The sequence below is a fragment of the Moschus berezovskii genome, chromosome 9, assembly GCF_049115385.1.
Source record: "Moschus berezovskii isolate FMDL1 chromosome 9, NW_MosBer_1.0, whole genome shotgun sequence".
Classification (NCBI taxonomy): Eukaryota; Metazoa; Chordata; class Mammalia; order Artiodactyla; family Moschidae; genus Moschus; species Moschus berezovskii.
The window spans coordinates 77,801,167-77,820,250 of NC_142468.1; the positions used below are offsets into that span (position 1 = coordinate 77,801,167).

Here is a 19,084-nt window from a genome sequence, read left to right on the forward strand (position 1 = left end):
GATGGCCCAAAACAGAGTAGGCAGAAGCAGACTCACACAAATTGTAAATTCATTTTTGTCAAAGATACATATACAATTCACCAAGAAAGGAAAGTTTTAAACAAATAACGCTAGAGCAACTGAATATGTGTATGGAAAACAATGAACTTGGACATCAAGCTCACTGCACACACAAAATTAATTTGGAGTTGGATCATAGATCTAAATGTAGCAGTTATAACTATAAAGCTCCTTGGAGAAAACATAGAAGAGTGTTTTTTTTTTTTTTTATTTGGGATGAGCAATGATTTCTTAAATAGCACAAAAGAAGCTGTAATCATAAAACTGATAAATTAAACCTTAAGAAATAAAAAATTACTGTTCATCAAAATATACCATTATGAAATTAATAAGCAAATTATGCACTGGGAGGGAAATTTGAAATTTCCTAATCCCATTTAAATGGGGATTTCCCTGGTAGTCCAGTGGTTAGGACTCTTACTGAAGGGGGGCCCAGTTGGATCCCTGGTTGGGGCACTAAGATCCTGCAAGCCGCTAAGCACAGCCCCTCACCCCAAAAAGATGGGAACAGACACTTCAGAAAAGAAATATACAAATGATCGTTATGTTCGTGGGAAGATGCACGTCATTAGTCATCTGGGAAATGGCCCAAGACATGTGACCACGTGTTCAGACAGCGCACACTCTCACCACTCCGCAGAACAGGCATAAATTTGCCTCAGTAAAACTCAAAAGGCAACAAAAATGTAGTTTATCAAGTGCCCCCAGGTGTATATAACATCCTAGATACCAGACACTTTCACATAAGTGACTAGGTTGCCCAGTGGATCAGAACTGTGAAAGCCTGACAAAGGAAGCAATTGAAATACTGATTTCTAAATTGGTTGATTTGCATATGAAAGGTGGCTTTGCAGGTGAGTCATTAATTATCTGAAGGAACGGGAAAACTCTGGGAGGCTCAGACTCTCTGAGGTTGGCAGGGCCCAAGATGTCCAAGCGTCAGAAATACAAACAATAAAAAGGCACAATTAACACACTACAACAAACGCTGGTCAACTGATGAAAGAACTTGAACTCTCTCATATGTTGCTAGTTTACATCTACCTTTGGATACAGACATCCTACTCATCAGTGGTTAGCCAAGAGAAATGGAAACTTGTGGACAAAATGATTTACATTAGAATGTTCATGGAAGCCCCCATAAATGAAGAAAAGTAATAAAACCTTTGGATTCTATACACACAATGGAACATTATTTGGTAATTAAAAGGAAGCCCATTGCCTTCTCTGAATTAAAAGGAACAGCTGCAGATAATGCAACACACATGAACATTAAAATCTTAATGCTGAGTTAAAAGTCAGATAAAAAAGAATACATGTCATGTGATTCCATTTTGATAAAACCTAAGGTAAAGCAAAACTAGGCTATGATGTTAGAGATTAGAAAGTGGTTGCTAACCATGGTAGTATTTGCAGAGGAGAATGACAAAGATCACAGAAAGATTTTCTGGAATGAATGAAGGAGACATTCTGCATCTTGTTTGGAAAGTGGTTCCCTGAGTGCTAACATCTGACACAAATATTCAAGTCCAGCACTTACCTGTGCCTTTCCATGCTTATAAATTATATCTAAAGAAATATAATCAAGAACTTATTTTCATGCTTTCTTGTAAATGCATGCAATTTTTGTAGGTCACAACAGGAATTAATATTAATTTTCTGTGTGAGATGTGAGGAGAAATGGACACAGGAGAATTAAGATGGGAAGGAGATCGCCTCACTACAGATTATTTTTAAATAATTAACTTTAAAATGTATGAATGTATTATTTATCAACATTTCATGCAAAGATGGGCACAATAAAGGACAGAAATGGTATGGACCTAACAGAAGCAGAAGATATTTAAAAGAGGTTGCAAGAATACACAGAATTATACAAAAAACATCTTCATGACCCAGATAACCACAAGGGTGTGATTGCTCACCTAGAGCCAGACATCCTGGAATGCAAAGTCAAGTGGGCCTTAGAAAGCATCACTACAAACAAAGCTAATGGAGGTGATGGAATTCCAGTTGAGCTATTTCAAACTCTAAAAGATGATGCTATGAAAGTGCTGTACTCAATATGCCAGCAAATTTGGAAAACTCAGCACTGGCCACAGGTCTGGAAGAGGTCAGTTTTCATTCTAATTCCAAAGAAAGGCAATAGCAAAGAACATTCAAACTATCACACAATTGTACTCCTCTCACACACCAGCAAAGTAATGCTCAAAATTCCTCAAGTCAGCTTCAACAGTGTGTGAACCATGAACTTCCAATTCAAGCTGGTTTTAGAAAAGGCAGAGGAACCAGAGACTAAATTTCCAACATCTGTTGGATCATCGAAAAAGCAAGAGTTTCAGAAAAACATCTGTTTCTCCTTTATTGACTATGCCAAACCTTTGACTGTGTGGATCACAACAAACTGTGGAAAATTCTCAAAGAGATGAGAATACCAGACCACCTGATCTGCCTCCTGATACAGCAGGTCAAGAAGCAACAAGAACTGGACATGGAACAGTAGGTTGGTTGCAAATTGGGAAAGGAGTACGTCAAGGCTGTATATTGTCACCCTGCTTATTTAACTTATATGAAGAGTACATCATGTGAAATGCCGGGCTGGAGGAAGCACAAGCTGGAATCATGATTACCAGGAGAAATATCAATAACCTCAGATACACAGATGACACTACCTTTATGGCAGAAAACGAAAAGGAACTAAAGAGCCTCTTGATGAAAGTGAAAGAGGAGAGTGAAAAAGTTGACTTAAAACTCAATATTCAAAAAACTAAGATCATCTGGTCCCATCACTTCATGGCAAAGAGATGGGGAAACAGTGCAAACAGTGAGAGACTTTATTTTCTTGGCTCCAGTATCACTACAGCCATGAAATTAAAAGATGCTTGCTCCTTGGAAGAAAAACTATGACCAACCTAGACAGCACATAAAAAGCAGAGGCATTGCATTGCCAACAAAGGTGTGTCTAGTCAAGGCTATGGTTTTTCCAGTGGTCATGTATGGATGTGAGAGTTGGGCTGTGAAGAAACCTGAGCACCGAACAATTGATGCTTTGGAACTGTGGTGTTGGAGAACTCTTGAAAGTCCCTTGGACTACAAGGAGATCCAACCAGTCTATCCTAAAGGAGATCAGTCCTGGGTGTTCACTGGAAGGACTGATGCTAAAGCTGAAACTCCAATACTTTGGCTACCTCATGTGAAGACTTGACTCACTGGAAAAGACCCTGATGCTGGGAGGGATTGGGGGCGGGAAGAGAAGGGGACGACAGAGAACGAGATGGCTGGATGGCATCACCAACTCGATGGACATGAGTTTGGGTGAATTCCGGGAGTTGGTGATGGACAGGGAGGCCTGGCGTGCTGTGATTCATGGGGTCACAAAGAGCTGGATACAACTGTGACTGAACTGAACTGAACACTAAAATACAGCATGGTTCATGACTTTAATTTCTAAGATTGTCTAAAATTAACAATTTTTACCAGCAATAATATGAAGTCTCTGTTCTGAGGACTAGTTAGATCATCAACTTAATTTTATTTTAAGTATTGTGGCAAACATTAGGAAGCAAGGTTCCTGATTATGTCTATAGTTATGAAAAAATAATATTTAAAAAAGTCTTTGGTGGCAATAAAGATTGTAATGAACCCGAAAATGTGAATTTTTCTTCCTATGTGTTTTTCTGCAACTTTCAGTTCAGTTCAGTTCAGTTCAGTCGCTCAGTCGTGTCCGACTCTCCGTGACCCCATGAATCACAGCACGCCAGGCCTCCCTGTCCATCACCAACTCCCGGAGTACACTCAAACTCATGTCCACAGAGTCGGTGATGCCATCCAGCCATCTCATTCTCGGTCGTCCCCTTCTCCTCCCGCCCCCAACCTTTCCCATCTTCAGAGTCTTTTCCAGTGAGTCAGCTCGTCGCATGAGGTGGCCAAAGTATTGCAGTTTCAGCTTTAGCATCAGTCCCTCTAATGAACATCCAGGATTGATCTCCTTTAGAATGGACTGGTTGGATCTCCTTGCAGTATAAGGGACTCTCAAGAGTCTTCTCCAACACCACAGTTCAAAAGCATCGATTCTTCGGCGATCAGCTTTCTTCACAGTCCAGCTCTCACATCCATACATGACCACGGGAAAAACCATTGCCTTGACTAGACGGACCTTGGTTGGCAACTTTAATTTTTGTTTTTTTTTAAAAAGATAACTTTATCTGTTGTCTACTTTAATATGTGATTTTCAGAATATACATTTTTATGCCTATGTATCCTTTCATATTCATTTCTTATTTTCCTAATACAGTCTTTTCATGTATTCAGTTCAGTCAGTTCAATTGCTCAGTCATGTCCAACTCTTTGCGACCCCGTGAACCACAACATGCCAGGCCTCCCTGTCCATCACCAACTCCTGGAGTCCACCCAAACCCATGTCCATCAAGTTGGTGATGCCAGCCAACCATTTCATTCTCTGTCGTCCCCTTCTCCTCCTGCCCTCAATCTTTCCCAGCATCAGGGTCTTTTCCAATGAGTCAGCTCTTCGCATCAGGTGGCCAAAGTATTGGAGTTTCAGCTTCAACATCAGTCCTTCCAATGAACATCCAGGACTGATCTCCTTTAGGATGGACTGGTTGGATCTCCTTGCAGTCCAAGGGACTCTCAAGATTCTTCTCCAGCACCAGAGTTCAAAAGCATCAGTTCTTCAGCAATCAGCTTTCTTCACAGTCCAACTCTCACATCCATACATGACCCCTGGAAAAATCATAGCCTTGACTAGCTGGACCTTTGTTGCCAAAGTAATGTCTCTGCTTTTTAATATGTTGTCTAAGTTGGTCATAACTGTCCTTCCAAGGAGTAAGCATCTTTTAATTTCATGGCTGCATTTGCATGTATTGCTATTCCTTAATTTCCCCTTACTCTTTATGTATTATTTTTATCTTCATAGCTTTGTATATCTCTTTATTACTTTACTTTTCCCATTTGTCATTCCTCCTACCTCACTTTTTATGAATTGGTTATAAATTAGAATGAAATATGTTTGATTATGTATTGTTTTTATTTTTTAAGTATGAGGTTAGTATTTTAATTTTTTGAATAGAAAATCTGTCTCTTTAAAACAAAATCAAATCCCTAAAGCTTAAATTATGTTGCCTCCTGTATGATTCCTAATTATTTTTCTTCTGCTTAATAATATTAAATTGAAAAATAAATAGCTCTGCATCATTGATTTGCATGCTCAGTCACTCAGTTATGTCTGACTCTGTGGTCCCATGGACAGTAGCCCGCCAGACTCTTCTGTCCATGGAATTTTCCAGGCAAGACTACTGGAGTGGGTTGCCATTACTCCTCCAGGGCATCTTCCCGACCCAGGAATTGAACCCGTGTCTTCTGCATAGGCAAGGATTCTTTACCACTCTGCAACCTAGGAAACCCCATCATTGCTTTAGCAAAACTTAAAATGAAAAACAGCAAATATGAAGGCCAAATAGGTTCTGTATGGAGGACATCTCCGAGGTTTTAATTAGTCCTACAACATGCAGTTCTTTTTCTTTAGAATGATTATTCAAAGGAGGCTTTGTGACCATCATTTATTTTCTCCCTGCTTGTCCCTTTGTCACCAGAAGTTATGTTGAATCTAACATAGTTACTCCCTACTTGACCACAGTATTTTCTTTCTTGATATACCTTGGATTTCCTGTCAGTTGCACTACTTTTCTCTTTTTTGAATTACAGTATAAAATATAAACCTCCCTTGACTTTCTATTCATTCAGACCTAATAAATATTCTCATCACTCCATCATTTCTCTCACTGATAGAATGTTAATTTTAGATTTCAATAGAGAGGCCATCTCTAACTGATGTCTGAGTATTTGCACCTAAGATATCTCTACTCTAATATTTCGATTTCATTGGCATTCTAAAAATTCCCTTTAGAAGAGTTCTATAGTTTGGTTAGCCTTAGAATTCCCAGAGTGCATTCTCTGTTGCATCACAAATTGGTTGTTGTTTTCAAATGTTAAGAGGTCTGTCTTCAAGAGAAATTAAATTTAATAACAACGGTGGAAATAAAATTTTATTGTCCCTTCTGTTAAGAGGTGGAGCTTGCTGTGTAAGAGCAATGTTGGATTGATAGAGAGGTAAATATATTTATCAATCTTCATATTATAAGGAACAGGAAGAAGGAATAAATGGAAACATTTTACAGCTTTTCTGGTGGGACATCTGCTATCTCATAATGCAATGGTGAGCTGTTATAGCAGAAACAAACTTTTTTTATTATTTGAAATCTGATTTCAATAATACAGTAACGTCTTTTATCTGTTCTTAATGATATAACTCTTGTTCCTCTGAATATTTAGAATTATATTGAGAATACATAAAACTTTTATTAAGATACCACTTTTCTTGGTCTTAAATTTCTATATCATATTACTAGAGAAAGAAGTGAGGGATGTTCGAAGGTAATCAATACGATCTGTTAAGGAGTCAATAGAAGAACATAAGTGCATGACGGGAAAGCCAAGCACAGTGGAAAAATCTGCAACCCTTAAACTTTAATACGTAAAGTTTTCCCTTATGTCCTAAACACAGTCTTGATATTTGAAACAGTATGAAATAACCAATTGTATAACAGAGTGCAAGGTGCACATAAGTTAGGAATAAGTACAGACAGAGTCCTGACTTACTTTTCTAGCAGCAGGTTTTATTATACACAGAAAAAAGTGATAAATATTTAAGCCAATGAATGCTAGGAAAAAAGGAAAGAAGGAAGGAAGGAAAGGAGGGAAAGAGGAAGTGAGAAAGGAAAAAAGAAAGGAAGGAAAGAACAGAACGGGAAAGTTAATTTGGATTGTGCCGTTTGTAAATGTTGGTGCTTCAGTTTTGCTTAGGAAACAATTCATGTGCTTGTGCATGTGTGTGTGCATACGTGCATTTGTACACACATCTATGTGTCTGTGTGATGAAAACTACCTCTTTCATAATTCCAGATTTTAGCTATATGCAAAAACATCTGCTTTTAATTAATCTATTTGGGTCTAGACACACAAAATCAGACATTTTTACATTTTGAATAGATATACTTCTATATTACAGGGCAGTGTTATCATCCAGTTCAAGTCTTCAAGTTTTGAAAATGTTTCATCCTAAAAATAAACAACTTTTTAGCATGTGCAAACAGCATGTGTATTTTATTTGTACATTTTAATATTCATTTTCATTATGACACTTTCAAACATAGAATTGCAAATAATGGAATATCATCATATATACGTAGAAATTCTACTGTTATTGCTTTTGTGTAGGATGGGGAAATTTCTGCTCTATCAATCTTGAGTTCTTGCGGCTGGACTAATAATAAAATTTACTCAAGGCAATTTAATCACAAGCATAAAGGTCTCATAGAAATGAGATTTAAACAACTGGCCAAAGTAGGTGCTTTAACACTTTTTAGATGAAAAAACAATAACTTTGTAACAGATAGGACAAAGAAATTTAGGCTTTATATGGTCAATTAGTAAAGAATCTAAATGGAGTCTGGGCTTGGGGTAGAAAAATAAAAAGTAACAAGCTTTGTTTCTATGAGTTTCTCGTCTGAATCCCTGTCTCTAGGGACAAGGGTGTCCCCTCACCCCTAGATGCAGGTGGTGCACTTTTCACACGAAGAGATTTTTTTTCCTGTTTTCAGGGAGACAGAAAGAAGGATCAGAGTGTCTCCCTTGCATTGACCATTTCTTAAGTTACTTTAATTCAAAATAATCAGTATGCTATTGAGGCACATTTTGAGGTGGTCTACACTGGGCCTTCAAATTTTCATAGCAATAAATTATCTTGTACACTGGATAAGCACACTGCCAATTTAGAGACAATTGTACAGATAAGCCACAGATCTCAATTTCTCCAGAACAACCAGGATTATTTTTATCTAGACCAGGATGATGGGTTAATAGAAAAAAAGGAAATATTTTAAGTAAGCAGGTTTTTAAAAACTTTTTAGGCAAACATTCCCTAAGGTATAATTTACATACGGTAAATGTATTAATTTTTGTATAGTTTAATAGTTCAATAAATTTTGAAGAAAAAAGACACTTGTAACCATTACAGACGAGATATGGAATGTTTCTTGCCTTAAAAAACTCTGCCATTCCTTTTTGCTGTCAGTTTCCATCTTACCACCTCCCCCCATTCAAATAAAAATTTGAAGAATTGTAAAAAGTTCATACACCTCATGTGAATCACAAACAAATGCAGGGCAGGACAGAGTGCTGCAGGAGAGAGCAGTTAACAGGAGCACAGGACAGAAGAGAGCAGTGTGGCGCCAGGTTTCGGTGTTGGCACTTAATGATTTATAGAAGGATAAAGGGTGGAAGTGGCCTCCCCAGCGGCTCATGGGTAAAGAATCCACCTGCAGTGCAGGAGACGCGGCTTCAGTCCCTGGGTCAGGGAAGGTTCCCTGGAGTAGCGCATGGCAACCCCCTCCGTATTCTTGCCTGGAGCATCCCATGGACAGAGGAGCCTGGCCGGCTACAGTCCACAGGTCACAAAGAGTCAGAAACGACTGAAGCAGTAGCACGCATGCAGGTGAAGAGTAGAGGAGCTTTCTTCATTTGTGGGAGAGTAATGGTGTAGCACAGAGGTAGAATTCACAGGTTTTGTGGGAGAAGAACTGGGAATAAACTCTCTACTCTCCCAGGTACTACAGGCACAGGAGATGAAGACAGAAAACAGCACAGTGGTGACAGAATTCATTCTCCTTGGTCTGACCCAGTCTCAAAACATTCAGCTCCTGGTCTTTGTCCTGATCTTACTTTTCTACCTCATCATCCTCCCTGGAAATTTCCTCATCATCCTCACCATCAGGTCAGACCCCGGTCTCACGGCCCCCCTCTACTTCTTCCTGGGCAACCTGGCCTTCCTGGATGCATCCTACTCCTTCATTGTGGCTCCCAGGATGCTGGTGGACTTCCTCTCTGAGAAGAAGGTGATCTCCTATAGAGGCTGCATCACTCAGCTCTTCTTCTTGCACTTCCTTGGAGGAGGGGAGGGATTACTCCTTGTCGCGATGGCCTTTGACCGCTACATGGCCATCTGTCGTCCTTTACACTATTCAACTGTCATGACCCCTAGAACCTGCTATGCCTTGCTATTGGTTCTGTGGCTTGGAGGCTTTGTTCATTCCATTATCCAAGTGGCCCTCATCCTGCGCTTGCCCTTCTGTGGTCCAAACCGACTGGACAACTTCTTCTGTGATGTGCCACAGGTCATCAAGCTGGCCTGCACTGACACCTTTGTGGTGGAGCTCCTGATGGTCTTCAACAGTGGCCTGCTCACCCTGCTGTGTTTCCTGGGCCTACTGGCCTCCTATGCAGTCATCCTCTGCCATGTAAGTGGGTCTGCCTCTGAAGGGAAGAGCAAGGCGCTATCCACATGCACCACTCATGTCATTATTATACTTCTCATGTTTGGGCCTGCCATCTTTATCTACACTCGTCCCTTCACAGCCTTATCAGCAGACAAGGTGGTTTCCTTTTTCCACACAGTGATCTTTCCTTTGATGAATCCTGTGATTTATACCCTTCGCAACCAGGAAGTGAAAGCTTCCATGAGGAGGATATTGAGCCAGCATGTGTTTTTCTGAATTGGTTTTATAATATGAAGTCATGAAGGGGAAATTCTGGCTGCAAATCTTTCATTCATTTAACAAATACTGCTTTTCATTGAATGCCTTCCATTTCTCATGTACTACTATAACTATTGGGACTTCCCTGGTGGCTCAGATGGTAAAAGTGTCTGCCTACAATGTGGGAGACCTGGATTCGATCCCTGGGCCGGGAAGATCCCCTGGAGAAGGAAATGGCAACCCACTCCAGTATTCTTGCCTGGAAAATCCCATGGATGGAGGAGCCTGGTAGGGTACAGTCCATGGGGTTGCAGAGAGTCGGACACAACTGAGAGACTTCACTTCACTTTATTGTAACTAGTGGGGGAAAGTTATGCATAACAAGAGAATACACTTTGTGTGTTTAGAGAACATAAAAGAAACACCAGAATGGTTGCAGTATAATGAATAAGTGTGAGAGATTTTAGGTGTTAATTTATATGTAAGGGTCAAATAACTGAGGTCTCGGGCTAAGATAAGAAGTTCTATTTTATTCTAATTGCAGTAAGAATTCATTTTTAATACTTTAAGCAAGAGAGTTGACTTATCTGAATAGTTTCTTCTATGATTTAGAGGAATATCATCAGGATTCTAGACAGAGATCAATAACCAGCAAAACATCATTAAAAGCCAAATGTTATGCTGCAGACTTGTTTTGAGCTGCTTGAAAAGTTTGAAAATTCTTGAAAACATATATATTCTTCCTCCCTCAATGTTGGTAGACTGACATGAAAGGAAAATAATTGGTTTTATGGAAAAATATCATGCAATTATTTCACTTGATTGTTTTTCAGAGCTTCCTGATCATTACTAATGAGCTATTACAAATCCTCCCTGGATGTTAAAATCTGCTTTCAACTGATTTCAATCTGATTATGAAAATGATACTTATTGGTATTGTATTCTGTTGGAGATTACATAAACCACTCTAGTTATTTTCAGTATAGTGGGGTTTAATGTGGGAAATTAGGTACTTATAAAATCTTTTATGGAGTAGGAGACCATTATATGTGCTGGGCTATAGACATTTAAACATATATTAATAAAGAAATAGAGAATCCAACAGCTAATACTGAGATTAATTTTCAAAAAATTGACAGTATGTGTGAGCTGTTGTCTGTAGAGATGGGCTTCCCTGGTGGCTCAGACAGTAAGGAATCTGCCTGCAATGCAGGAGACCTGGGTTTAATCCCTGGGTTGGAAAGAGTCCCTGGAGGAAGGTATGGCAACCCATTTCAGTATTTTTGCCTGGAAAATCCCATGGACAGAGGAGCCTGGTGGGCTACAGTCTGTGGGGTCGCAAAGGATTGGACACAGATGAGCGACTAAGGCTTACAGGATATTTGAACAGCACTATCTACAAATTTGACTTAGTTGCTATTTATAGACTACTGTGCTCAACAGTGACAAGCAAATGTTCTTCTCAAGTGCATCAGTCATTCTCAAAGATATATCATAGCCTAGCCCATAAAAGTCTCACTGTATTTCATACAGAATACATGCTCTGACCACAATGAATCTAAATTGGAAACGACTGAGAAGAGAAACATATTCCTCAAATATGTGCAAATATATTCACATGCTTTTAATAACTTAATGTATACCAAAAGGAAATACAGGGGATATTAAAAATATTTTCCTTTAATAATCTATCTTCTGAAAGTTTGATTATTTCTTGAATAACTGTTTGGCAGATACATCAGATGAACAATTGGGTCTGAAGCTTCCTTTGTGGGAAGATTTTAAAGTACAAATTAAATTTCCTTGGTAAATATACAGCTATTCAAGTTATCTGTTTCTTCATGAGTTATTTTTGGTAATTAATGGTCTTAAGATTTTGTGCATTAGAGCTAAGTTATCAAATTTATTGGCATGAAACTGCTCAGAATGTTCCATTAGCATTCTTTTAATTTCAGTAATATTAATAATAAATGCTTTTTAACTCCTGATATTATTAATTTGTGTAATCTCTTTTTCCCCTTGAAAATGTGTCTAAATTTTTATGAAATTTATTGTTCTTTACAAGGAACTAACTTTTGGATTCGTTTATTTTTCTCTATTTAAGAAATTTATATATTTCTTCCTTTACCTATATTATTTAGTTTCTTCTTTCTTTGGATTTAATTTCATGTTTTTTCCCTAAATTTGGAGGTTAAGTTATTGATTTAAATTCTTTCTTATAAACCCTTTAAATGAAATCAGTTGATGCTACAAATTTCCCTCTGCTGCTGCTAAGTCACTTCAGTCATGTCCAATTCTGTGTGACCCCATAGACGGAAGCCCATCAGACTCCCCCATCCCTGGGATTCTCCAGGCAAGAACACTGGAGTGGGTTGCCATTTCCTTCTCCAATGTGTGAAAGTGAAAAGTGAAAGTGAAGTCTCTCAGTCGTGTCCGACCCTTAGCGACCCCATGGACTGCAGCTTACCAGGCTCCTCCATCCATGGGATTTTCTAGGCAAGAGTACTAGATTGGCTTGCCATTGCCTTCTCTGACAAATTTCCCTCTAAGCACTACTTTATCTACATATTGCATACTTTTTATGTTGTGTTCTCATTTGCATTCCATTAATAATATATCCTAATTTTGACTTTGATTTTCTTACTCTTGGGTTATTCAGAGTGTGTTTTTCCCCAAAGTTTTGAGAATATGCCTAATACCTTTCTAGTTTAATTCTATTGTAGTCTAAGAACATATTTAATATGATCTCAGTTTTTAAAAGTTTGAAATTTGTCCTATGTCCCAGAATAAATCTATCAGATTAATACCTGTCATGTTGAATGCCATCATTAAGTTTTGAATTGAAAACATAAGAGTATACTTTTGAAAAATATTGAAAAATTCTCATGATATATCTACAGGACACAGCAACAATAGCTCAACGTAGCTGCTGCTGCTGCTGCTAAGTCGCTTCAGTCGTGTCTGACTCTGTGCGACCCCATAGAAGGCAGCCCACCAGGCTCCCCCATCCCTGGGATTCTCCAGGCAAGAACACTGGAGTGGGTTGCCGTTTCCTTCTCCAATGCATGAGTGTGAAAAGTGAACGTGAAGTCGCCTAGTCATGTCTGACTCTTTGCGACCCCATGGACTGCAGCCTACCAGGCTCCTCTGTCCATGGGATTTTCCAGGCAAGAGTACTGGAGTGGGGTGCCATTGCCTTCTCCACAACATAGCCGAGAAGTTGTCAATTGTATCATCAGTTAGATATATCCTTTATGTGTGGTGTAAAATAGCAGTCTCATGGATTATCTCCTGAATTTCTTCCAATGAATTATAAATTTAATCAAATATAATCTATTAGAAATTACCCACTTTTCCAATCTTGCCTCTCACTGTTTCAGCACAGGAAGGGGGTCTGATTCTTCAGTGACTTTGCACACTGTTCTCCTTTACCTCTTGCTGATGAACCTTTCAGTGAAGACTGAACCGTGGTGCTTCCTACTTCTTGATACATTTCCAGTGCCCACACCAGTGTTTACTCCTCTTTGCTCTCATGACACTCTAAGCACAGTTCTTTTCCAAAGATTTTACCATCATTTTATATGTGTCTGTGTTTAAAATTTTTTACCTTCTTTGAAATTAGAGTTTGTACTATTAAATTTGTGTTTCATCACAATGACTTGCTCTGACAGATTCTCAATAATGGCTAGTAAGAAGTGAATGAGTAATGCACGCATTATGATTTCTTATTGTACAAAGCTGACTTGAAAATTTTAAATAGAAACCAATATAGAGTTTTACTTAATGTGATTATGTTAATAATAATTTTAAAAACTGAGTTTGTGGTAGAAAGGAATTTATGAAACATATGTAACACCTGATGAGAAGAGCCAGCTCATTAAAAAGACCCTGATGCTGGAAAGATTAAAGGCAAAAGAAGAGGGTGTCAGAGGATGAGATGGTTAGATAGCATCATCAACTCTAAGGACATGAATCTGAGCACACTCTGGGAGATGGTGGAGGACAGGGAGGCCTGGTGTGTGGCAGTCCATGGGGTCACAGGATCAGACATGACTTAGTGACTGAACAACAGCAATATAAATGTCAGAGAATGTACATAAAATATTTTTTCCACATTTTTGGTACATACTTAAACTTTTTGTCTAAATATAAGGATGCATTATATATGTTGTTTTTTAAATTGCTTTTTAAAAAATACTCTGGAAGCTATATTATGCATGAACGTATATGTTATACATGCCTATTATATTTTAAACGCCTGTAAAGTATTGAGTTGTATGCAGCTATTAAAATTCATTCAAACAAACCCTACTTTTGCATATTTATCACTTTTTTTATTAATAGAGAGAAAAGACTGTATAATGACTTTAGTTTTTATATTCATAATGCTTCGGGGAAGATGCACAAAGAGTAATAGCTATTTCCTATTGTGAAGTTTGAGTGGGGGATAAAAAATGGGAAGGAATTTTCTCTCTGTATAAATTTTTTCACTCTTTTGGTACTCTGACCCCTGTTTTATTCCTTAACACACCAGATCTTCCTTTCTTTTTAAACTGGAAAAGAGAAGACTACTAGCCTTTTCAGAAAAAGGTAGATATTATTGTTTGATTTACATATCTTTCTTTTTGATGAGCACTTACTGGAATGGCTTCTTTTAGACCCTCAGATTTTACTTTAATGAAACCTCCTCAGAAAGATCCTCTCTGACCATCCTTTCTAAAACAGCAATCTCTTTCCCAAGCTCTCTCTAACTCACACTCTGCTATATTTCCTTTCACACACTCATTACTATCTGATGTTTTCTTTCATGCTTGTTTGCTTATTGTCTGTCTCCCTGAATTAGAATGTAAAATTCTAAAGGAAAAGACTTTTGTCTTGTTTGTACTGTACTGTTGACACAATACTGTCAGGCTCAGGGGAGACACCCAATAAGTTAATTGAGTTCGGGGCAAAATCTAAGGATGTGTCAAAAAATTCAGTAATAGAGATAAATAATATCAATATTTTTAAAAATAAAAAATACCCCATTTTAAAAAGACTCTCCTTTAAGAACTAGCTTAGATCTTCATATTAATTTTGTCTTACATATTGGGATGAATGTTAAGAAATGAGGAAAGCCTCAGATTATAATTATGGAAAAACAATTTTCAAAGTCAAAGACTTTTGGGGGGCAGAACTTCAACCTGCTTCAAAGTGGGGCTCTTACTCCAGCTAAGTGCATATCTAACCCGGTGTATTTTCTTTTTCCTATATACAGGCCTCTTTATCACTGGTTTACTTTTGTAGTCTGTGGATTTGTGGAACGTGTATTACAGACCAGTGTCTCTCTGTCTCTTGACCTTTGAAAATTTTATAATTGTCTTTCCATATGTCTCCATGAGTCTTTCTTTTCCCTGTTTTCTTGGTCTGTTTTGGTCATTCTAACCTTGTACCTCTTTATTTTTTCTTTCTTCTCTTTTTTTATTTCTCACACTTTGTTCTTGAGATGAAAACAGATTAGAACAAATACATATTTGATTATGAATTTTATTTAGTTTACAAAAATGTGTGTTTAGTGATTTGGTTTTGAAGTGACCCACAAACTCAGATTTCCTTTTAAAGCAAAACAATGAATGCAACAACCAGATATAAAAAGATTAAATTAAGTTGCATTTAATTACTCTGAACTTTTATTAATTTTTTATTTTGGTAATAGTGAAAAAAACAACACCTCCCCACTCCTTGTTTTAGCTGAGGAAAGAAAAAGTGAGTAAACAACAAATACCAAGATCAGGATACATTTTTTCATATCCAATTTAGGAGTTCACTTACCTTTGAGGAAGTGATACATTTTACCCCACAAGTTCTTTTTTCTAAGAAGTACTAGGCTTTGAATATCTTCATGAGCATTGTTCATATTCCGTCTGCTATGTCTGCATCACCAGCAACCAGCAACATGCTGAATCTTACATACTCATTACTGACTTGACCACATTATTTGCTTTTGGGGTCAGAAAGATGGTGAAGATAGAGGAATGAGTAGTGCCTATGCCGTGAGGGCAAAATCTAAGGGAGTGACAAAAATTTAGTAATAAACAATATTCTAATCAAATTTTTGAAGTGGGATCGATTGACAATATTTGGTTAGTTTCAAGTGTATAGCATACTGATTCAGAGACACACCATTAAAAGCTATTTCAAGATAATGGCTATAATTCCCTGTGCTATACCATATATCCTGTTGCCTATCTATTTTATACATATGAGCTTGTATCTCCCAATTCCATATCCCTAATTTGCCCTGTCCCTATGATATCCACTAGTTTGTTTTCTGTATTTGTGAGTCTGTTTCTGTTTAGCATAAACATTCATTAGTATTTAAGATTCTACATATAAATGATATGATACAGTATTTGTCTGACATTTCACTAAGCACAATATTCTCTAGGCCTAATTGATATTGTAAAAAAACAAAATTAATTTTGAAAAACTATGATAAACAAAATAAACAGTAAATTTTAAATAAATGCTGGGTTAGTAATAGTGCCACTTTGAGCCATATTGGAAACTGAGATAAAAGGAAACATTTGTAATGTTGGTGTCTTTATTTTGAAAAATTGATATTCTTATTCATAATTTTTACATTGACTCTGACTTTTAAACATTGCATTAAAATTTTATTTACCTTGATTACTAGGGCTTTTGGTATCAGGGTAAATTTTGCACCTGAGGCAATAATTCACATGTCTCATCCTCAAGCTGATTCTGCTTGCTTCCTTGGTATATATATATATCAATCTCTCATCATTTATTTACATTTTTTTCTCTTTTTGATTGTTTTATAAGATGTAAATAAACTTTTCTTAACTTTCTATTTACTTTTGCTCTAATAGACTTCCAAACAAGGTCATACTACCTCAGTCACTGATAGGATTTTGGTGTCAGAGTTCAGGATTAACCCTCTGGGGCAGTAGATGACATATTCTTAAATATTTGCCCTTTACAAAGCTCTGGTATTTTCCTTGACAAATTCAGTTGACAATCTAATCACTCCCTTTGGAAATAGTCAACAGGGTTGTGGCAGTCTCAAATCTCCAAAGCGGTTTCTCCATTGCATCATAAAGAGAGGAGATTTCAAAATCTAATGTTCTCTATGTGATGACAAATATTTATGAACAATGACAAGGATGGTCAGTTAATGTTTTATGGGAATGGAGAGGAAGGCAACATTATGAGAGTTGTGCAAAACCTGGAGATTCAGATTTCTGAAGTTTGGGAGCTATTCATATTTTTGAGAAACAAGAAGGAGAGAACAATGGAAAAATACCATAACTATTCTACTGGTTCATCGGCTGTCTTGAAATGCAATGGACTAAAGGTCAGAGTTTGAGCAGGAATAGTCAGAGGCTTAGGTCTAAATTCATGAGTGTGGCATTTTCTACCCTCTCCCCAGTAGATTTCCATTTATTTTTGATACTTAGAATTATTTTAATGGTAGACAAACGCTTTCATTCTATTTCCATAATTAAGTGAAATGATCAATAGCTTTCAGAGTTGACATCTCATTTAAAACCAAGAGGCATGCAAATGACTGATATGTACTTTTTTCTTTTTAAAGTACAGATGAAGAAGATGCAAAGAGGGTAGGCCAAGGGTTCCAGAGAAAAGCTTCACAGATTTTATGTTTTGCAGAACATTAGCCCAGATCTTATTTTCCATGCTCAACATATATGAGAGCTTCTTGTGTTGCCTGTGGTTCTGTTATTTTTCAACATAGGATTTTGATGGTTAGATAGAAAGCTGTGAAACAGAGAATAGTTTTCTGTAAAAACAACTGATGACGTTGAGAATTTTATATGAAGTCTTTTTCACCTCCACAGTTTCTTATCTCTATTTATCACTCAGATTTGTGCAGCTACCATCACCCAGGGTTCATCCTAAAGACATTTACAGAGGCTCTAGTGGCAATGTGTCCATTCATTGGAGGTACCATTTAATGTCTAAATATTTTCCAGGTTTTTAGCTCTTCTTTAAACTTACTTCAGTGAGCTATTACTACAATCATCAGCTCAATTTGATTCTGATATTTAATCCCTGACAGAAAGAGTTAACACATTATTCTATTTCTTGAATGAAAATTCAGACTTCTGAAATCTAAGTGACTTGTCCAGGGTGAAGAGTTAGTGAATTGCTGAGCAGAGTCGTCATAATCAGATAAAATGATTCCAAATCAAATTCAGTTAGGATGTTGTCTAGAAAGCTAGCATTTGAAGGATATTAAAGGTAATTTAAATAATCAATCTGTTCTATTGATGAGGGAATTCCTTGTTGAAGGTGCATTCATTTGTTTGATTGTTTATATATTCATTATTAGCACAAGTATCAATTAAACATTTGATCATGTCACCTAAGTGACATTTTTCAGAATATGTAAACTTGGTAATATATGTTTAAATAATTTACAAGTTTCAATCAATATGATGACAGATGTTGAGTTTCCAAAACTCAAAGTTTGGGAAATATTGTTAAATATATTCATTTCATTAGAATGATAGTAATGAGGTTTATTTTTCTTAAGAAAGGTAATCAACTTTTTGTATCAGGTTCATTTATATGCAGAAAAAATATATGAGGAAATGGATAGTAATTAATGAGTGGTTCAAGTTTGGTAAATTGAAAAGAAATTTCTTCTTTCAAGAGGAAATGGTTAGTTCAGTTCAGTTCAGTCACTCAGTCATGTCCGACTCTTTGCGACCCTATGGACTGCAGGCCTCCCTGTCCATCACCAATTCCCGGAGTTCACTCAAACTCACGTCCATTGAGTCATGACGCCATCCAGCCATCTCACCCTCTGTCGCCCCGTCTCCTGCCCTCAATCCTTCCCAGCATCAGGGGCTTTTCCAGTGAGTCAGCTCTTCACAGCAGGTGGCCAAAGCTTTCAGTTTCAGTCCCTCCAATGAACACCTAGGACTGGTCTTCTTTAGGATGGACTGGTTGGATCTCCTTGCAGTCCAAGGGACTCTCAAGAGTTTTCTCCAGCACCACAGTTCAAAAGCATCAATTCTTTGGGGCTTAGCTTTCTTCACAGTCCAACTCTCACATCCATACATGACTACTGGAAAAACGATAGCCTTGATTTGATGGACCTTTGTTGACAAAGTAATGTCTCTGCTTTTTAATATGCTGTCTAGGCTGGTTGTAACTTTTCTTCCAAGGAGTAAGAGTCTTAATTTCATGGCTGGAGTCACCATCTGCAGTGATTTTGGAGCTCAAAAAAATAAAGTCTGCCACTGTTTCCACTGTTTCCACTCTTTCCCCATCTATTTCCCATGAAGTGATGGGACCGGATGCCATGACCTTAGATTTCTGAATTTGAGCTTTAAGCCAACTTTTTCACTCTCCTGTTTCACTTTCATCAAGAGGCTCTTTAGTTCTTT

General features: G+C 37.5%; 1 protein-coding gene across 1 annotated transcript; it reads left to right on the forward strand.

Moving 5' to 3' along the window:
- Positions 1-8,720: 8,720 nt before the first annotated feature.
- Positions 8,721-9,686, forward strand: LOC129542105 (olfactory receptor 4N4C-like). The gene has a single exon (XM_055404187.2). It carries the CDS (start codon positions 8,760-8,762, stop codon positions 9,684-9,686), a length of 927 nt encoding a protein of 308 aa, XP_055260162.2. The 5' UTR covers positions 8,721-8,759.
- The last annotated feature ends 9,398 nt before the right edge of the window (positions 9,687-19,084 follow it).

What these genes read in the sequence shown, in the direction of transcription:
- LOC129542105 (XM_055404187.2), top strand. Translation starts at nt 8,760, where the DNA reads ATGAAGACAGAAAACAGCACAGTGGTGACAGAATTCATTCTCCTTGGT.